The sequence below is a fragment of the Caretta caretta genome, chromosome 4 (genome assembly GCF_965140235.1).
Source record: "Caretta caretta isolate rCarCar2 chromosome 4, rCarCar1.hap1, whole genome shotgun sequence".
In the NCBI taxonomy this organism is placed as follows: Eukaryota; Metazoa; Chordata; order Testudines; family Cheloniidae; genus Caretta; species Caretta caretta.
In genome coordinates this window covers 130,990,901-131,013,002 of record NC_134209.1, presented here as the reverse complement: position 1 = coordinate 131,013,002, position 22,102 = coordinate 130,990,901, and the positions used below count along the sequence as shown (strand labels likewise).

Below are 22,102 nucleotides of genomic sequence, written 5' to 3'. Positions count from 1 at the left end.
TCTTTATGCCATTTAGCCCATGTAATTATGGACTGCTCCTGTATCTTTAAAAATTTATCCACATTATTCTGTATTCTGAAAATCACTTTTAAAACCTATGGAGTGCAATATAATCTTAATACCACTGATTTTTCAGCTCACTTGCAATTTAAAAAAAAAAAAATTCATTTTCGGTTTACCCAGAACCAGAATTTTTGGTGAAAAAAGTTGAAAAAAAAATTGTTTTGGACTAAACAAACTAAACCGCTTTGTTTGATCCAAAATGAAACAATTTCATTTTGACTGAGCTTTTCTTTCCTTTTTTCAATTTAAAAAAAATATTAAAAGGTAATTTTAAAATGAAAAGTCACTTCAAATAGAAAACTCAAAATGTTTAGAAAATGTGAAAATTAAATGTTTCAGCTTTTCTGGAATTTTTTTAAAAGCTGTTCCCTGCCCCTTCCCTCCCCCCAATCAAAACAATTTGTCACAAATTCACAACATGCTTTGGTTAACCCAAATCTGCATTTTTTGCCCATCTCTGTATCATTCCTTTAGGCCCGAGAGAAAGTGCTCCTACCAATGATAGAGGATTATTTTGCCTTGTGATAGGCTAATATATATAAATGCATTTTATCCCAGTTCTTAAAAGCGAAATCAGTTTAGTGTTACCATCTCTCTCAAAACTCAAAGAGAATCGAACAGAGGGATGTTAGCATGTAAGATCAGGTTCAATCATTCCAGGATATTAGTCCCAAACTGGACCAAATATGTGACTATAAAATGCCAGCACAGATTTGTAATTTTAAGCTCCTGGCTAATTATTCTTTTTGCACCCCCGCCTTTTTGGATCTTCTTTGTCAGAAAAAGAAATCGAGCCACCAGATGTCCCAAACTATCACTCAGTCTCGCGTCACAAACTCTGTGAATGCTGTTTCAAGCAATGTTGCTAATGGCCTTGATTGTGCACTGGTGTTGGGAGTGGCTTGAAGGACACTTCATTCCAGAACACGCTGGTATAAAAGGAGAGAGCACCCACATCCCCTTCCCACAGAAAGGTGCAGCATGCTCCCAGTTCTGCTTGCATGGAGAAGGCAGAGGAGCTATGACCCCATTTTCTCTTTGCCCTCTTTGGCGTGGCCAGTTTTAAGCTTGCTCCAAGGGTGGCTGGTGGTAAGAATCCCCTCTCCCCCTAGCCCTGTCACAATAGCAGAGTGACGTCTCTACTGAAGCCTCACAGGTGGAGTAACTTCAGTGCCACTTATTCAATTAGCCCCATATCCAAATCTCCTCTGCTCAGGTAGCATGCAGACAGCCCCCAAGGAGCTTGGCATAAGGAAAACAGGAGAACTCGCCTTCTGCTGGGGGTCCCAAATCCTGCCCCGCCTTGCTTTGTAGTGGAACTTCACTAGTTCCACCACAAGATGATCATCCATGGAAGGGGCAGCATGAACCCGAAGAACAAGTGTGAACTGACTCTTCTCAGTGGGTGTTAACTCTGACCCATATCCGACCGTGTCAAAACCAGCACTTTTCCTAATGATGGTCACACAGTTCCATGGTTGGTAGCAACAGAGGGCACACATGTTTATAACCTCCGTGGCATCTAACACTTCCCAGGGCTAGGACTAATAACATAGAAAGTCCTCGTGTAGATGTAACATTGTCTGGGCTTTTATATTATTCCTCAGGACTACTACAGTCTGGAACTACCACGAAGCTTCTACCTACTTCCTCTCAATAAAACAAGAAGAATATACGTTTTCTGGTAACCTACCAGTTCATCCACTGGTACCTGGTGACACTCTGGACAATTGTCATGGGTCAGTTGCCTCCCATATTTCTGCGAACATGGGACCATTGGATCCAAGAACTGAAAACTCTTTATAAAACACACTCACATTATACAAACCTATGCACCAACGTTTGAAAGTGCTGGTTTTGAGATTATTCAGCAGCTAGGCATCAATGCCACAAAAATCCTACAATGACAGCAGCAAAAAGAAAACCCGAAGAAAATCAACAGAACATTAAAAAAAAAAATTATTTTGTTGTTAGCTTCCTATTCTGCCAGGCTACTGCAGCCTGTATAAATCTGTCAAGCCTCGCATAATTAGAGGCTCCACTCTAGACCAGTTGTCTTTTGTGTGAGCATTTTTCTCTGGAGTGCTTGTTAAGTCCAGACTAAGTCTTAATGAGAGGCTCCAGAAGACTTTCTTAATCTGCACTTGACTTCCTTCAACACTGTCATCACTGTAGGAGGGGGGAAAGTTTTCTCCAATCTAGTCCAAGTGTAGCATCCTGCTGAGAATTCCTGCTACAGTAACAGGTAAATAAGGGGGAAATGGTTTGTATAGGGAAGCATGCCAGATTCACAGCTCATCCCTACCAGCTGACTAATTAGCAAGGCATCAATCTCATTCTGCCCTACCCTTCAAAGGAAAGATCTACAAATGACATTTTAGGAAATACAATAGGAGTAAATATAAGGAAAATTCTGCTCATCAAGAAAGTGTACTCAGTATTTTGAAGATCTAATCCAGTGATCTTTCAATTATATATAAATCAACTCAGAAAAATATAAATGAGAGATTATCAATGAAAATCTCTCTATTCTTTACCTTCAAACACTTGATGATTGTTCCTGAGCAATGTCTGCAGGCCTCCATATTCATTCTTTAATCTCTTTAAAGTCTCTTTGTCTAAATGTTCTGCTACTTCCCTCAAGGAAAGACTTTCTGCAGCAAACAATAAAATAGCCATTAAAAAAGGAATGTCAGTTCACCAGACCAGCATAATTACAAGCAAAATCTATACACTGGAGCATGGTATCCCAGCATTGCAGTTACAGGAAGCTACAGGATATTTTTGGAGTTATTTTGTATGGTTTCTCTCCAGAGTGGCAGAAATATTTTGCTGGTTGATCCATTATAACCACCAGGGCCTGTTCAGCAGTATATCACCTAGCTAGCCAGTTAGTCCCCATTTTGTAATTGTGCGTTTGATTTTTCCTTCTTAAGGGTAGTACTGTATTAAATTGCATCTTGTTGATTTCAGACCAATTCTCCAATGTGTCAAGGTGGTTTTGAATTCTAATCCTGTCATCCCAAGTGCTAACCCCTTCCACCTTGGTTTCATCCACAAATTTTATAAGCATACTCTCCACTCCACTATCCAAGTCCCCCAGTTTGACAGTGAACCATTGATAATTACTCTTTGAGTAGAGTCTTTCAACCAGTTTTGCACCCACTGTATAGTAATTTATTCTCAGCCACATTTCCCCAGTTTGTGTATGAGAATGTCATGCAGGACTGTGTCAAAAAAAACTTACTAAATTAAGAAATAGATATAAGCATTTGCAGACAGGCTTTCAAAAAGTAGCCTTAAAATTGTCAACAATGAAATGTAAATTGAGTTAATTTTTTAAAAGTAAAAATACAGACTATCACCCAGTATTTAAATGTGAAAAAAAGAATCTAACAAATGATAAAAAGAGTGTGAATAGATGATATAAAAATCTAAATGGTATGGCATCTAAGGAGGTTAGCAGAGAAATTTTCACAAATGACTTTGCAACTAATTAACATTAGTGTACCAATTACAGGGATGATAGCAGTAAAGAGACTCCTAAGAATATTCTGTATATTTGCCATAGGAAATAGCATTACAGTACTTTTCATGGTATGTACTGACAGCAGGAAAACTGTAAGTTTTAATAGCAAGCACTGTTGTATGCAATGTACATTGCATGTAAAGAACAATCTTACCTCCTTTATTCCAGGTGTTCAAACGTACGTCAAGTGTATGACCCCATGGTTTCTCTTGGGTTGCATTTAACAGTAAGCTTGCCACGGTCAAAACCACAACATCTACAAAATCCCGAGGGAGAGCAGCACAGTTCCTGACTTGTTCTACTTTTTCTCTGGGTTGAAATCCAGATAACCAGACCCTGCCACCATCTGTCTTTGTCTCATTTGCAGCACGCTCCAACACTGCTGCTTGGTCAATGACACAGTTTACAACATGGTGGTTGTCACACTGATTAGATCTAACTGTTTTGTCTGATGTGACCTCAGTGCAGGACTGACGGTTGTTAATATACTGTGTTCTCTGTTTATTGATTCGATCCTCTTGCATAGGTGGATATGTTCTGGACTTCCCAATGAGGCATACCTATATTAGCAAAAATAAATAAAATTACTATTTATATTGCACCAAAGGTGTTCATGATGCTTTACAGCATCTTTACAATCCCTACCCAAAAGGCAGGATCAGGACCAAAAATGGGTCCCTACTTTAAGGATCTTACAGTGTGAATTTTATGAGATACAGCAAGGGACAAACAACCTAAATGCTATGGGACAAACAAAGGCAGTAGGAGACTATATGGGAAAAGCAGATATACCATAAGATTTTCATTCCACTAACATGCATGTGATTATGTAGCACTATAAAATGATAGAGCCCCTTTTGCTTCCTTTAGACCCCTTTTCGAGACACTAAGTGGGCAGTGACAGACTATGCAGGAGACAGATGAATGGTTTTAGCCTTTGTATGGAAAATATTGTCTGCAATTATGTACTAATCTGTTGTGGCCTGCTTCTCCAATACAGGCATAATGAACAAACATATATGTGTTATAAAGAGCTAGCAGCATTTTAAAATGTCATCAGAAATTACCCTTTTTGTTGAGGGAATTCTAAGGCAATCTTCTTCCACAGTGAAGCCACATTCCAATCCGACTTGTGTAACAAAATCAAGATATTCTCTGTACTGTGTCTTCTGGCTTTGCCTTCGGTTATATTTTCCATGGAAATCAAAGAAGCAACAAGGCAGTACAAAGAAGCAACAAGAATAGGAAGACCTGCAAGAAGGATTATTGGCTACTGAATAATAGTTATAGAAGGCTAATTTTATTAAGTGGCTCTATGAAACAGTCAATACCACTTCAGATACAAGCAATAAACAATCATTTTAATGGCGCGACAGAGCTTCTAGGTCAAGCAATATAAATATGTTCCTCCTTTCGTGCTCCTCTGAGTGAAATAGCCACTGGTTGTTTTGAGGGTTTGCTCTAGAGATTTATCATCCCAGTTTAATTTAATACCAAAGGACCAAGTCCTGCTAACTCTTGCTGCTGGATGTAGTGAGTGGGACAGTCTAAGGCAGTAAGCACTAGACCGGATAGTAAGTGCTTGCAGGATTAGGACTTAAATCTAAGAATAAAATCTAGTTCGATTTCTTGTGCCAAAAAAACTGGAGAGCTGCTATGCTACTGCAGCTTTCTGTGATGGAGAAATGCCTCTACACAGGAACCCTATTCTCGTGCTTCCTAATGGGATACCTACAGAGATAAATGTTTTGTGAGTAGCCATCGCTCTGCTAAACACCAACCCCACCAAGTCCTGCAATGAGATCACAGACTACCACATTGTTTCATGAACACTGGAGGCAAAAGTATACAGTTATCCCAGGGCATGCATATAATAGAGCTTAGCAAAAACTTTTTTCCATACCTAGCTGCAATTACAGGTATCCATGGTGTTAGCTCATCTGAATGGTTTCCTATTAGCCAGTCAACATTTGAAAAGAGATAACTGTCGTCTGGTCTGATTGCACATTCCTTAAAAAATAAAATACATTTCATTCCCACATTTTTTAGAATTATTGCATTTGACACAGTGAGCGCAGCAGTATAAACCCTAAAATAGATTTGAGGGGAACAGCAACAGCGAATGTGAACTACCAATATTTTTCTGATCTGAACCAAAAGCAAATCCTTTTGCCATGCAACAATGTCTTATTGGTGCAAAGCGTAAATAAGATAATAGAAACACATAAAACAAGTCAGATGTAAAGCTAGACAGAGAGACTATAACAACAACAAAAACATGAATATAAAATTATATACATTTGATTGTATCCCTCCCCCACTACTCTTCTTGTGCCACTTGTCCTCTTAGACCACAATCTTGCAATCTGTATCTGCCTGGGCAGACTCCTGTGTCCCCAGAGAGCCCCAGTGACTTCAATTTGCAGGATCCGGGTCTTAGATCATAAAACCCTTTGGGACAGGGACTGTGTCTCCATATGTTTGCACAGCATCTATTGCAGGTGATTCATCAGAATTCAGCTTCTCTGGTCTGCTTCCCATCCCCTGGTCCACCTCAGATTAAATCCCATTTTTTCCCCTCTCCACTCCTTCTGCTCCTCTCTTCCCCCACGGCCACTCACCCTGATGTCATGTGTACACCCTCTCACACCTCGACACAGCCACCATTCTTTGCCCCTTCAACTTATCACGGAGCTGCCGCCTGACACACACCAAGTCAGGGAGTTGCTAGGATGGGCGTGGGAACTGGGGAAAAGGATTTTGATGGGGGGGGGGCTTTAATTAGAGAGGGTTGGGCTGTGTGGGCACTCAGCATGTCTGCACTGAGGCATTAGCACCTGACACCTTCCCTCCACGCTACTGCCATTGAGACTGTGCAATAACTACGGTTGGGGACATTCCATAAGCTATCCTGAACAGCAGGAACTGTTATTGGTTTAATTTAAAAATTCAAGAGTGGCCAATGCCCAAGATGCTATCAGCACATGTGAGAGAGAGAAAATTGGAGTTTGTGGCTATTTTGCGAGAGGAACCCAAAGAACAGTGAGGAAGAGCGCTAAATTTTAAAAAGAAGGCATTTTAAAATGTTTCCTCATAAAAGTTAGTATATTTTTTCTCAGAATTTCCATGGAAAAATTAACAGTCCCCTGAAGTTACTGGGCCAGAGATGGAAACTGAACACAGAAAGATTTTAATCCTTCTTTAAATGAAAATCGCTATACAGCCTTAACTCTGGAGTCACTATCAATGCCTTCATTTTATATACAGTGTGCATGCATGTACGTACACACACAACATAGACACACACATGCTGCATACGCACACACACGTTCCTCAAAATGCTCCATGTAAGTTCATCCAAATATACTAAACCAAAATGTTTGGTAAATGCCTTTATGTTCTGATAAACAAATTACCACCGACACTATATTTTAATTTTGATTGTTCATTTTTGAAACCGTGTGGATTAGCAATGCCGTATTCTGCATTTAAATAATCATCCATAAGCAGATTTGTATTCATCACGTCTGACAGCAGACTGGCGCTGCAATACTCCACATTTAATGAATAATTTTAGTATTGGCACTGCATGCCACAGATTGCAATACTCATACTACAAGTTGTGCTTTAAAAAAAAAATCAAGCTAAAAAACCTCTCAGGGTAACACAAAGATGCTATGAACAGGTGGTTTCTTCTTTTACAAACCCTGTAATTTAAAATTCCCTTAGCCACAAAGGCATGTGATGAAATAAGGTTTCGAAATCTGCTCCTCCACCAAACAGCTTTTATAAGGCATTTATTTCAAACGTTTATGTATAATTCCCATAGCTTATGTTCATATTTGTAACCGTTCTACGTTCATTTAACCACGACTGTAACCTAATTACTTGCACTTGCAAATTTTAAAAAAAACACACAAGACTAATAAAAATTAAAGGGCAAAAGGAAGATACTTTTCCTTCTTGTCACCTTGTTATACAATTAAGGGTCCAATGGTGCAAAGCACTGTGTTGAGTGCTCTCAGCTCCTAAAAAAGTTCATGAGAGTTGAGGGTGCTCAGCACCTCACCAGATGGTGCATTATGGCCTGATCCTGAGCCCAAAAAAGTGAATGGGAAAAACGTCCAATGACTTTCATGGAGCAGGGCCTAAATGAATTAATATATAACAGGAGAGAATAGAACATGACTGATTAGTTCAGAAGTGACTAGATATATATAGCATATGGGAGTTGAAGTAGTACATTGTCTTGCCACTCTAGACTTTTACTTCCCAAACCCTTGGCTTAAATTCTGGCTCTGGACTGCGTGGGAAAACAACTGTGATAGTCACATTCAGTCTCTATTTGTCCACACTTGAGAGCCACTAAACAGTTTGATGCAATTGGCGGTCTCTGTACTTGAGGATGGGGACTGGAAAAGCAGGGATGATGCATGCCAGCACTGAAGTGAATTAGTTGCAGAGTTGCATGTAATAAATTAGTACCTTAAACTTCAATGACTTGTACAAACTCTGCTGGCCTGACTGAAGCTAATATCAACCCTTCAACTCTATGACTTTGAAATTCCTGTTTTTTTAAGCAGTGTGGGGAAAAGTCATACTGAACTCTGATATGTTAATCAACAGCCTCAACTAGAACACAACTATATAGGGAATTTGGTTTTTTTTAAGCAGCTGAATCTGGGGAAACCTTAGAGTACTTTTAAGAGAGTGGAAATAGGAAAAGTCAATTTCAGGAGTTTAGTGAAAAAAAAACGAGGAAACTAAGGAACAAGACAACTATCAATCAACATGAGGATTTGATACACAGAAGACTATGCACAGCTGGATTGAAAGTGAATGTTCCTGTGTTCTAGTTGTTTCTGTTCTCATAAAAATGCTAATGTGGAATTTGAAAGATAATCCCTCTTTCAGACCCATTTTCCTGTCCAGTTTGCTGCAGGCTATTATTGTGATGGCTTATTACAAAATAAGCATAGCAGGTGATTGTTCCTTTTAGGACCGAACAATAATGCTGCTCCAAAATGGCATACAGCACTGTAGGAGGATTGTGGCTGGAATCATTTCCAGAGTGATTCTATTATGAACTTCTCAAGAATAAGCCAAACGCTTTTGAACTTCTATTTTCTTAAGGATAGCACTATGTGGTGTTGCTGCACCACCACTATATAAGCTCTGATCTTTCAAGATCAAAGATTGTATTTATTTTGTGTGCGTGGCGGGGAAGGGTGATGGCGGGGAGGTTACCCATGCTGGTTCTTGTAACTGAGAACTGGGGGGAAATTGAGCATATGCATGCATACAATAAGAAACAGACATCCTAACCCCAACCTTCCTTGCCAACAACCTACAAACATGACTATGCTGAACCATCACCCTGCAGCTGACAGAACAGTACTCATATATTCAAGTTAAATTAAATAATTTGAAGCAGTGACTGATGAATAAATAAAAATAAAGATACTGTAGGTCTGTTTTTTACAATACCTCTAAATGTGTTTGTGGTCCATACATGTCCCATATTTTTCTTCTTCTGACATCAATTCCCCTTCCTGGGTACTGAAATATTTGGATTAATAATTGATTAAAAAATAAAACATATCTTATATTTATAAGCACGTATTTCATCCAAAAACTTCATACACACTTGCCAAATCAAGACACAAACCAAATACAGGGATAACTTGATCCACACTGACATGCAGCCACCTCTGTGAAACACAGCAGCACTGCGCGACAGGTGGAGTTAGATCCGGAATATCATGTCAAATGGAAAGAGCAGGGGAAATGTAGGTAGTCAGAATATAATTACCCAGTTTGGACCTGGACCTGGACATGATGATTTAATGATTTAATTGGGGATTGGTCCTGCTTTGAGCAGGGGGTTGGGCTAGATGACCTCTTGAGGTCCCTTCCAACCCTGATATTCTATGATTCTATGATGGTTGATGCCTGTTTGGGAAATGCCCTGGTTCTCTGTCTGAGCATAAACAAGTCAGAATCTTGGTTAGCTATCTCATCTCTCACTCATCCACTGAATCATTCCCAAACACCACTACCTACAGCACAAATCTGTTCCTTTGCCATCCAAGTACTGACTCTGCCCAAGCTTGTTTATCATGTATCTGACAGGATCTCACCATAAGGTGCTATGCCTGCACACTAAGCTAAGAAAAAAGGAATAAATTACCAACTTGACTTTCAGATTGAGTCTGTTACACTGGATGGATGAAATAAACATTTCCATGAAATTTAAAAACGTTTTTCATTAAATGCCTAAAGTTCTATAAAATTTTTTTATAACTATTAAGTTCCTTTTCAAAAAGTTCTTAAAAACGATGAAGAAAATGTTCTGAGATGAAACAGACAGACTCTGAAAGTCATGGGATTTTGTTGTATCACATAGAACTCTTCTTTAACATTTTCGTTTCCATCAAACATTTCTGATAAAAATCAGACTCGAGGACCTACATTTTGTTATGCTCCATGCACACAAGCACCACGTACTGGTAGTCTTTTTCACAATTACATGACCATTTGTCATGGTAAGGAAAAATATCTTGTAGCTTTAATGTCAGTAAATGTCAGCTGTTATGCTACTTCCTGCTGGGTTAAATGGCAGGGTAACAAGGCCAGCTGCCAAGGAAATCAGCTTAATCACTACTGTTAAGGGATAAATCCTGCAGTGAACTAGAGCTAGTTAGTTTTCTTTCCAAGGATCAAGTTGGTGTGGAGTGCTGTCAGTCCAGAAGTGTTCCCCCGGAATCCAAAAAGGCAGTACAGGCAACAACTAAACCCATAGGCTGTGCCATAAAGTACAGTCTACGATACATTTAGTACACATTATATTACCTAGTTACCTTTTTTGATGCAGTCAAACAAACTCCATTTTAAAGCCCTGGCCCACTGTGTCTTTGATGATTAGCAGATAACAGATTACAAAAAAGATTTCATTTCAGGACCCTGAAGATTTTGTTGATTTTAAGTTATTTCCCATCTTTCTATACCCATAGCATGATTAGGCTGCATAATTACATTTTGTTTCTTTTCCTCTACATTAGCCTTGAGCAGGAAACAAGTTCATTTCACAGAGAACCACTTATACTAACAAAAAGCTTGTAATCAGTTTTTTTTTTTCCTGATAATTGCAGAGATTCAAACCCTTGCTTTAATGATATTAATGAAGCACATTCCAGCTATCAAACATGCCAGATAAAGGAAAGGAGAACCAGAATACTGAACACCTCCACTTTTGTTAAAAAAAAAAAATTGTTTTTACCCCTTCATTGCTCAGAATATGAACCAGCAGACCATTTCCGCATCCTAGGTCTACAAAAGACTGTTTCTTAGACAACCCTTTTTCTGCTCTCTCTTCTTCCCAAAGGATCTAAGTAAAGACAAAAATTAAAACAAGTTTTAATCTCTCAGAGCATTTTCTCAATGACTAAAATATTTGTGGCCCATTCCTGCAACTCTTATTCATATGAGTAGAGATATGGACTTCAGTGGATCTTCTCCTGTGAGTAAAGACTACTCAACATGAATAAGGGTTTGCAAGTGGAAGCACATACTACATTTTCAAGCAAAAAGTTTAAATGAGAGGTTGCATAAGCTAACAATAAAAGTTCATGCCCAAGTGCACTGATGGAGAGGAAGAATAGTTTTAAGTGATTAAGCTGCTAGCCTGGGACTCAGGAGATCTAGGTTTAATAGAATCATAGAATCACAGAATCATAGAATATCAGGGTTGGAAGGGACCTCAGGAGGTCATCTAGTCCAACCCACTGCTCAAAAGCAGGACCCATCCCCAATTAAATCATCCCAGCCAGGGCTTTGTCAAGCCTGACCTTAAAAACTTCTAAGGAAGGAGATTTCACCACCTCCCTAGGCAATGCATTCCAGTGTTTCACCACCCTCCTAGTGAAAAAGTTTTTCCTAATATCCAATCTAAACCTCCCCCACTGCAACTTGAGACCATTACTCCTTGTCCTGTCCTCTTCCACCACTGAGAATAGCCTAGAACCATCCTCTCTGGAACTACCTCTCAGGTAGTTGAAAGCAGCTATCAAATCCCCCCTCATTCTTCTCTTCTGCAGTCTAAACAATCCCAATTCCCTCAGCCTCTCCTCATAACTCATGTGTTCCAGACCCCTAATCATTTTTGTTGCCCTTCGCTGGACTCTCTCCAATTTATCCACATCCTTCTTGTAGTGTGGGGCCCAAAACTGGACACAGTACTCCAGATGAGGCCTCACCAATGTCGAATAGAGAGGAATGATCACGTCCCTCGATCTGCTCGCTATGCCCCTACTTATACATCCCAAAATGCCATTGGCCTTCTTGGCAACAAGGGCACACAGCTGGCTCATATCCAGCTTCTCGTCCACTGTCACCCCTAGGTCCTTTTCCGCAGAACTGCTGCCTAGCCATTCGGCCCCTAGTCTGTAGCGGTGCATTGGGTTCTTCCGTCCTAAGTGCAGGACCCTGCACTTATCCTTATTGAACCTCATCAGATTTCTTTTGGCCCAATCCTCCAATTTGTCTAGGTCCCTCTGTATCCTATCCCTGCCCTCCAGCGTATCTACCACTCCTCCCAGTTTAGTATCATCCGCAAATTTGCTGAGAATGCAATCCACACCATCCTCCAGATCATTTATGAAGATATTGAACAAAACCGGCCCCAGGACCGACCCCTGGGGCACTCCACTTGACACCGGCTGCCAACTAGACATGGAGCCATTGATCACTACCCGTTGAGCCCGACAATCTAGCCAACTTGCTACCCACCTTATAGTGCATTCATCCAGCCCATACTTCCTTAACTTGCTGACAAGAATACTGTGGGAGACCATGTCAAAAGCTTTGCTAAAGTCAAGATACTATACATCCACTGCTTTCCCTTCATCCACAGAACCAGTAATCTCATCATAGAAGGCGATTAGATTAGTCAGGCATGACCTTCCCTTGGTGAATCCATGCTGACTGTTCCTGATCACTTTCCTCTCATGTAAGTGCTTCAGGATTGATTCTTTGAGGACCTGCTCCATGATTTTTCCGGGGACTGAAGTGAGGCTGACTGGCCTGTAGTTCCCAGGATCCTCCTTCTTCCCTTTTTTAAAGATTGGCACTACATTAGCCTTTTTCCAGTCATCCGGGACTTCCCCCGTTCGCCACGAGTTTTCAAAGATAATGGCCAATGGCTCTGCAATCACAGCCGCCAGTTCCTTTAGCACTCTCGGATGCAACTCATCCGGCCCCATGGACTTGTGCACGTCCAGTTTTTCTAAATAGTGCCCAGCTCTTCCACTGACTTCCTGTGTACCACTGGACAAGTCACTTAGTGCCTCAGTTTCCCATCTCTAAAATGCGGATCACAGCACTTGCCTACCTCACAGGGCTGTTGCAAGCATAAATACATTAAAGAGCGTGAGGGGCTGAGATACTATGGCAAGGGGGCCCATGTAAATACGTTAGACAGAAATAACACAATTGTGGGATCACACGACAGGTGATCAAAAATCTTGGTTTGTGCCACATAAATCAACAAAAATGGCCGTCTTCCAACCCCTCAGCTAGTGCATATACCATTTTGCCTCCCTTTTCCACAGGGGTATTTTGTTTGTGTCTTTCCTGATGCCCTTTAAGGCACACAATGGGAAGTAGTGAAAGTAGATCATTTGTGATTCAGAAGCAATCTGCCCTACTGATCCATTTTCCCCATAAGTGGTGGGCAGAAAAGTCTGAATGATAGTATTACTACTTAGACCTTAATTTATTGCTTTTACCCATAGATTTCTAAGATGCTACCTTTCATGAGTGTGGAGACTGGGGTACAATCAGGCAAAATAACCAGGTCACAGTCACATATCAGTCCAGTGGCAGTGCTGGGGGTAGAATCCAGTGATACCCAAATGGTGCCTAATCCACTGCTGCCTTCAATGGAGCACTGTCTTGACAGGTTTCAGAGTAACAGCCGTGTTAGTCAATATTCGCAAAAAGAAAAGGAGTACTTGTGGCACCTTAGAGACTAACCAATTTATTTGAGCATAGGCTTTCGTGAGCTACAGCTAGAATTCTGTGCATCTTGGAAGTTGTGTAGTTGAGGAGAGTGGCTACCATGAGGCACTCACAAGCCCTACGCAAATGGAGTAAAACTCCCGCACAACTTAGGAGAGAGAATGGGAAACCTCTACCTACTTCCCTTAACACAAACCACACTTTGACTTCTTCTGTCCCTCATGCAACCGCACACCTCTGCCAACCATGCACTCTGCTGGGCAGCTCCTAAGCCTCATAGAAGTGGAATCCTTCTGCCACAATGCAAATAAATCATATGCACTGCTTGTATATTATTTTCATACAGTGGGGGCATTGCTAGCATTATTTAATAATACTAAATGAAAGATGTCGAACAATTCCTAGTCTCCTAGCGTTGCTGCAGGATGCTGAGTTTGCTGCAGCACAGTGCAGCTCAGCCGCGTATGTCAGAGCTGGCCTTGTCACATAACATAGGTCTTTATTCGCCATATTGCACACGGGACCTTACTTAGAAAGCACTTTTCATTGGATGATCTCAGAGCAATTAATTTATAAACATAAATTACTTATTATTTGCCTAATGCCATAAGGATAAATGTTTCTTTCTGGGCCAATGTAGTAGGGACACGTCCTGCCCCGATCAGCTTAACTACCTAAATGAGATATAACAGGACTAGGGATAATAAAAGTGGCTCAAGGAGGACAAGGGTTACAAGATTGACAGATCAGGAGAGTGAAGCAAGTGCTGAAGGAGGAGAGCAAGGTTAGGGAGGCCCTTCCAGTCACGGGGGTGTCATAAATATAAAGGGAAGGGTAATCACCTTTAAAATCCCTCCTGGCCAGAGGAAAAATCCCTTCACCTGTAAAGGGTTAAGAAGCTAAAGGTAACCTCGCTGGCACCTGACCAAAATGGCCAATGAGGAGACAAGATACTTTCAAAAGCTGGGAGGAGGGAGAAAAACAAAGGGTCTGTGTCTGTCTGTGTGATGCTTTTGCCGGGGACAGAACAGGAATGGAGTCTTAGAATTTAGTAAGTAATCTAGCTAGATATGCGTTAGATTATGATTTATTTAAATGGCTGAGAAAATAGCTGTGCTGAATAGAATGAATATTCCTGTCTGTGTGTCTTTTTTATAACTTAAGGTTTTGCCTAGAGGGATTCTCTATGTTTTGAATCTAATTACCCTGTAAGGTATTTACCATTCTGATTTTACAGAGGTGATTCTCTTTTACTTCTATTAAAAGTCTTCTTGTAAGAAAACTGAATGCTTTTTCATTGTTCTCAGATCCAAGGGTTTGGGTCTGTGGTCACCTATGCAAATTTGTGAGGATTTTTACCAAACCTTCCCCAGGAAGTGGGGTGCAAGGGTTGGGAGGATTTTGGGGGGGAAAGACATTTCCGAACAACGTTTTCTCAGGAACCCAGATAAAGTTTGGTGGTGGCAGTGGAAGTCCAAGGGCAAAGGGTAAAATAGTTTGTACCTTGGGGAAGTTTTAACCTAAGCTGGTAAAAGTAAGCTTAGGAGGTTTTCATGCAGGTCCCCACATCTGTACCCTAGAGTTCAGAGTGGGGAAGGAACCTTGACATGAAAACCTCCTAAGCTTACTTTCTATGAGACTATGGACTTTCTATGAGCTTATATTGTCCAGAAGGAAAGAGCAGTCTGGGCAGTATAACATTCACATTTCTGGGGACAAGTTTGGGACGAGGAATTTTCTAGTGTTACGCTGCAGTATAATTCAGGAGTGGCTGGCTATGGCCACTATAGAGCTGGGAATAATTTACATGCTGGAAGCTGTCTGTGAGCAAACCAGGAGTGGTGGCTCTCACAGCAAATCAGTGTAAAAGGCACCCCAGGCTGGAGAATTGAGAGGACACAGCTGTTCGACAGTCCAGATTGTACCCTGGGTAATGTCAGAGTAGCTTTTGTAACCAATAACAATCATTTTAACAACTGTTACTAAAAGAATTACTGTCACTTCATAGGACATACATTATCTCAAGGAACACAACAGGTTAAACTTACAGCCATTGTCACAAAGTACATTTAAAAACAAAAACAAAAAACTGTTAAGAATATTCCACAAGATGTGATCATCTTACCCCTAAAGAATGTGACTGTATTATCCTAATATTGGTATCCATCTACAAATGTTACCTTTGAAAATAAAATTGTAAGCAATCATATTGCATTATAAAGCACGGTCCATGCGGGAGTATCTTCACTAATATTTTATTTTACAGATGAAGAAGCTGAATCACAGAGGTTATGACTGAAATTTTCAGAGCAATCTAAGGCATTTAGACTTCCTCTGAAAACGTAAATGCCTCAGTGACTAAGGAGCCTAAAAGGCCAGATTTTCAAAGGTATGTAAGATCCAGATAAATCCAAGTAGACACCAATTTGCATTTTTAGATGCCTAAATACTTTTGAAAATCTGGCCCTGAGTTTCTTTTGAAAATGGGACTTAAGAGTGAATTTTTCAAAAGCACCTACATCTTCTCCTAGACTGCTTTGAAAATCTCATCTGAAGTAATTCATATCAGATTAGATAGGAAGTCAGTGTTAGAACCAGAAATACAATACAGATTTCTACTCTCAAGTCTATTGCTCTAACCACTATTCCATTTTTGCTACCCCAGATATCGTAATCTAGTCTTTTTTAAAATTCTGCTAGTCTATTACCAGACACTTACCAGCAGATAAGTAGCAATGGCAACATCTTCATATACAAATTTTTCGGGATCTGTTACTTCAGGCCACACCTTCAGATAAACAGAGGTAAAATTACCAATTGCGTTATCATTTTAACCACACCTCTTTAAAGAGCATGCTCAACTAGACTGGCCTTGGGGAGAGATAGCTCAGTGGTTTGAGCATTGCCCTTCTAAACGCAGGGTTGTGAGTTCAATCCTTGAGGGGGCCATTTAGGGATCTGGGGCAAAAAAAAATTGGGGATTGTGCCTACTTTGAGCAGGGGGTTGGACTAGATGATCTTCTGAGGTCCCTTCCAACTCTGATAGTCTATGATAGTCACCCCATCTTTAACCTATCACTGAACATTATGGAATTCTAACCTTCCAATTAATTAAAAAAAAATCTTGCCCCATGATAAGGAATATGAAAGACTGCGTAAATTTTTGTGAGTCACACAATAAACTAACTTGTGTACACACACTAGGATAGAGAACATCTGCAGTCATTCAGTCAAGCTAAGTTTCAGGACCAGTTATGGTTCCAGATGTGCAAATCACATGGAACAAAGCCCACCACATGTTCTCTAGTACATTGCAGGTGCTTATTATGTGACTCAGGAAAATTCACCTCCATTGGTATGGTTACGTCTGCCACAGGAAAGATTATTATTTGTATTACAGCAGTGCCTATCAATGTTCCCTCTAATTTTTTACATCCATGTGCGGAATTAATGTTGTTACGTGCACCAATATGGAAGTGATGTGTGGCGGGGGTGGGGCCGAGGGGTTCGGAATGTGGGAGGGAGCTCAGGGCTAGGGTAGAGGGTTGGGGTGCGGGGGAATGTGGGCTCTGGCAGTGGGGCTGGAGATGAAGGGTCTGGGGTGCAGGAGGGGGGCTCAGGGCTAGGGAAGAGGGTTGGGGTGTGGTGGGATGAGAGTTCTGGCTGGGGGCACAGGCTCTGGGGTGGGGCTGGGGATGAGGGGTTCAGGATGCAGGAGGGGGCTTAGGGCTGGGCCACAGCATTGGGGTACGGGAGTGTGAGAGCTCTGGCTGGAGGTGTGGGCTCTGGGGTGGGGCCAGAATGAGGGGTTTGGGTGCAGGCTGCCGGCGCTGTGGTGGGGAGAGAAAGGACTCCCCCAGCCCTGTCTCACCACAGCAGCCAGGGGAGAGGTGCCTCTCCCTACCTGCATGGCCCTTGATAGCCTGCTGCACGGCCACGCACCTTAGAGGGAACTTAGGTGCCTATAGGTCACAGCAGGAAATGAACTTAGTATAATGGAATCTTGAGCTTACAATCTAAATAAAAAAGACAGACAAAGGGGAGGAGAAAATAAGCATTATACCCTCTTTACTGATGGGGAACTGAGGCACAGAAAGACTAAGTGATTTGCTTATTGCAAAGCCGTGAACTAAAGCCAGATCTCATGAGTCAGAGGTCTTGGCCACAAGACCAGCCCCCTCTTATTTATACTGATATTTCTCCCATGGGGAAGATAATATCCCTGTAACATTTTTACACCACTTGTTCATAAAAGGATTTGTTGAATCTTTGGCAGCGTAGTGACCAATCCTGGCCACAGTTCATGGAGCTGACACAGCCCAGAAGACCGCATCCACTGGTTGTGTACTGGGCTGACTGATCCTTGGGATGACTGACTCATAGCTTAATCTTTCAAAGTTCTGGGTGAAGTCATTTAACTTCAGTGGGAATAGAGGGCACTCTGCACCTCACAGAATCAGACTCCGGTGCCTAAAGCCTGATTAAAAGTCTACTGAAGTCAATGGAAAGACTCCCATTGACTTCAATGGGCTTTGGATCAGGCCCTAAGTGAGTGAGAAGAGGGAACTAGGTCTGCCCTGTCACTCACCAAAGGAGAGCTACTTGGGGAGCCAGGAAGTAAGGTGAATCACAGCCCTACTGTACCTGTATCCTGTTTTCTAGAGCTGGACTAACACCTGTGCAGAACCAGGGAAGGAAGAGAAAAGCACTGGAAGCAAAGGATTTGGGATAGAACAAAACATATCATTCGAGGGAACTGGATGGGAAATGGGGTGCTAAAGCTCTCCTCTCGTACACAAATGCCATAGGAGAATCTCTCTGACCCAACTGGTCCCAATCAGAGGTCCATTTCAGAGCTGTCAGCCAGGGACAGTGTGTTTCAAGCCCCTGTTAATTCTCACCACACTGACTTCAAGGGAACCAGCGAGGAACCGGTGGTCTAGGATATTGAGATGGCAGTACACAATGCCAAGCCTACCTAGCATTGTTGGGCCGGCTGAAGGCAGTGACTCCCTTGAAAGGAGCATGAAGTGGGCAGCTACATATATACTATGCACCAACCACAGCAATAGGCTGACACAGAAAGGAAAGTCTTGTTAAAATGCCACCCCCAGATTGAAGGGACAGTTGAGATGGTTTCCCTGGCTTGGGGGGAATTCACCCTCAATAGAGATGAAGGATCCCTGGAGCTCAAAAAATAATTCTTGAAGAGCAAATGCTTGGCAAGCAAACATTCCCACACATGTGAATGCACACAGGATTTATCAAAGCCTAGGGTGGAAATTTTTAGGAAACCTGATGGTAAAATATCGGCAGCAGAGGCCTAAAGCAAGCCACTGAGGGTAAAATTTTTAAAAGTGCCAAAGTCACTTAAGATCTTAAGTCCCATTTTCCCAAGTCACTTAGAGCCAGGCTGTTAGAGGTATTTAAACACCTAAAGCAACAATGGCTTTCAGTGAGATTTAGGCTCCTAAGTGCATAAGTCACTTTTGAAAAATGGGACGTAGGCTCCTAAGTCACTCAGATGCTTTTGAAAATATTATCGGCAGCACACCAAGGCTCTGCACCTCAGATGCGATCTTGCTCTTCATTTTCTCCCAGTTACGAATTAATAATGCAGATTTCAATTTGACTCATAACTACCACCAACACTATGTAATAACACTGAACTCTCTTCACATACACAGGGAACTTTAAAATCAAGAACAAATTTTAATTTAATGATTTTCAAATAGATTTCTTCTTTTTTAACTAAGACCCCAGTCTCACTAGGAAGCAGAAAACACTATGAGAGAATGGGACTCTAGATTTTATTGCCACACTTACCTTTACCATTTCTTTGTATTTTTCTTTTAGCTCTTGATAAACCCTGCTGTATTTAGCCACAGAAATGAGCGAGAGTGTACTTTTAAACTCACTCTGCTTTTTCTCTGTGGACCATTTGGCCAGTTTGGACAATAGTTCACTTCCAAGCCACGTTGTTTTGGGGTATACAATTCCATCTGCGACCCAGTTTTCTGGAGATGAAGTTAAAACAGATACAGACCTTTAAAAATATAAGAAATCTGAATAAATACAGTGTATGTCAATGATTGAACGAAAGGCTCGGTCAAGAGAAAAAAACAGCAGAAGCCACTAAACACAAGCTTTATTACTTTTATCTTTTGCATACATCATAAGGCCGGATTTTCAAAAGCACTCAGCATTGGCCTAACTGCTCCCATTGTAGTTAATGGCTCCCAATGATGAGTGCTTTTGAAAATCCCACTCTGTGCATTGAAGAAAGGAACTGACATACCAGGAAAGATCAGAAGAATTGATATTTATAGCTTGGCTATCTGGAGACTAGGACGCCAATCCTGCAAACACTTAAGTACACACATAACTTTGCTCCCTTCAGTTGCCCCATTGTCTTCAACAGGAGTATTCATGTGCATCATGTTAATCATATAACTGTTAACCGGGTTGGGGCCTATGCAGGAGATTTGATAACATTACACAACTATGTGAAGGGTATAAAGATCCAAGAGGAAAATGAGATATTCAGGGAGGTGCAAGGGACAGAATAAGAAACAACTAGGTAATACATGAAAATAACAGAAAACAGAGTGAGTAAAAGAAAAAACATCTCAGCAATGAATTCTGTCAGGCAGTAGAAGAGTCTCCCAGAATATGTGGTAGAATTCCCATTGTTTAAGGCATTTAAAGCTAAACCAGACATTACACATGGGTATACACTGCAGCACTGGCCGAGGTGTAGACTAGGAACTTGACACTGCACAATGGCTCAGCTCTCTGGCCCTGATCCAGCAAAGCACTTAAACATGTGAGTAGTCAACGGGACTACTCACACACTTAAATGCTAAGTGTGTGTTTAAGTGCTTTGTGGGATCAGAACTAGAGTGCTCAGTACCTTGCAGGACTGTGCTTTGGGTGATCAGTCAGGCATTCCCCAAGTCTAATTTTCATGATTTTAAAGTAGCATGTCCCAACTTGGAGAAATCTCCAACTTTGACCCTGATACTGCAAACACACAAGTGCTTAACTTTACTCTGAGTAGGCTTCAGAAGTGACTGTGACCAAATTATAAACATTTTTAAGGAAGTCAGATGGCACAATTCATAATCCTATCCATGCAAAACTGGAACAGGCTTAGTGTTTTGGCCTGAAAATTTGGGATTTTTCAATTAACCAAGAAACATTTAATATCTAGCTAATTCCACTTCAGTACTGTCATCTAGCAATTATAAAAAGAAAGCAGAATTGATTAAATGAAAAGGTTACTTTTCTATTACGGCAAGATGAGACTGTGATCCACAGAATGATTCATTCAATAAGGATCTGAGGGGTCGATCTTTCCCCCATTAAAGTCAGTGTGAAATTCCCATTGCCTTCAAAGGAGCAGGATCAAGCCCTAACTAAGGCCTGGTCTAAACTGGGGGTGGGTGGAAATCGATCTAAGTTACCTAACTTCAGCTACGTGAATAACGTAGCTGAAGTCGACGTACTTAGATCTACTCACTGCGTCGACTCCACCTGCGCCTCTCGCTCCGGTGGAGTACAGGAGTCGACCGGTGAGCGCTCGGGGGTCGATTTATCGCACCTAGACTAGATGCGATAAATCGACCCCCGCTGGATCGATCGCTGCCTGCCGATCCAGCGGGTAGTATAGGCATACCCTAAGATGATGCACTCAGTTCGGGTCTCTGAGAACAGTGAGCTAACAATTTTAGATCAAGTGAATGGATGCAGATGTGCACATACTGCCATAGGACGATCATAGCTTAAATAAGGAGCAGGGGACTCTATCACACAAATCAAGCCATCCAGACACATTATAGAAGAGGAGGGTGTCATCTTACGCCAATGCAGAGGTTTGCTTACCCTTTCTCTCCCCAGCACTCACCATTCATCATCTTTAGCGTGTGTAAGTCGAATTTGATAAATGTTGCACTTCTTAACCTGATATTTTCCTTCATCATTTTCCTCCAATGGTAGAAAGGTCACAGTCCCATTAAAGGTATCTGAAAAGTTTTGTAAACTGTGGAATATTACTGGCTCAAAATATTATGTTGTGTAGAAACGTGGGTAATTCTAAGCCACGCAAAATAAGAAGCTAATATTTTGCTGCTTATACCAGAGCACAACTTAGTGAAGCAAGCTGTATTTAGATGCAGAGAAAGGAACCTAATGCTCAGGAGAGGTGTAGTATAAGAAACAGCTCTGCCATCTAAAACTGTTGATTCTTTATACAGTTTGCAGTTTTGCAGCATTTCTAAGGCCCTGACCCTGCAGAGACTTGCATGTGTGCTTAACTCGAAAACATGTTAGTTGACTTCTAAGGGACCATGTGGTATAATCAATATGTGGCCAGATATCTATTACTGAAAGTCATTTACCACCATAACATTGCAATTCACTGTCTCTTTAAAATTGGAAGCCTGGAAAGTAAATTCCAAATTAAGGGAGATACAACTACCAAGGGTGGTACAT

At 41.3% G+C, this 22,102-nt stretch overlaps 1 protein-coding gene across 4 annotated transcripts in view; it reads right to left on the bottom strand.

Moving 5' to 3' along the window:
- Positions 1-22,102, bottom strand: part of TRMT44 (tRNA methyltransferase 44 homolog) — a 33,340-nt gene that overhangs the window by 6,418 nt on the left and 4,820 nt on the right. For 2 of the 4 annotated variants that reach the window (XR_007356503.2, XM_048848985.2), the window contains exons 2-10: positions 21,516-21,633; positions 19,436-19,655; positions 16,329-16,397; positions 10,872-10,979; positions 9,080-9,151; positions 5,496-5,602; positions 4,660-4,843; positions 3,747-4,152; positions 2,601-2,717 (exon numbers count right to left, since the gene is read on the bottom strand). Coding sequence is in view for 3 of the 4 variants with exons in the window: in XM_048848985.2 (XP_048704942.2) it covers positions 2,601-2,717; positions 3,747-4,152; positions 4,660-4,843; positions 5,496-5,602; positions 9,080-9,151; positions 10,872-10,979; positions 16,329-16,397; positions 19,436-19,655; positions 21,516-21,633 (1,401 nt within the window). In the remaining variant the exon portion in view is untranslated. The remainder of the gene's footprint in view (positions 1-2,600; positions 2,718-3,746; positions 4,153-4,659; positions 4,844-5,495; positions 5,603-9,079; positions 9,152-10,871; positions 10,980-16,328; positions 16,398-19,435; positions 19,656-21,515; positions 21,634-22,102) is intronic. The other 2 variants (XM_048848987.2, XM_048848986.2) reach the window with 2 other exon arrangements.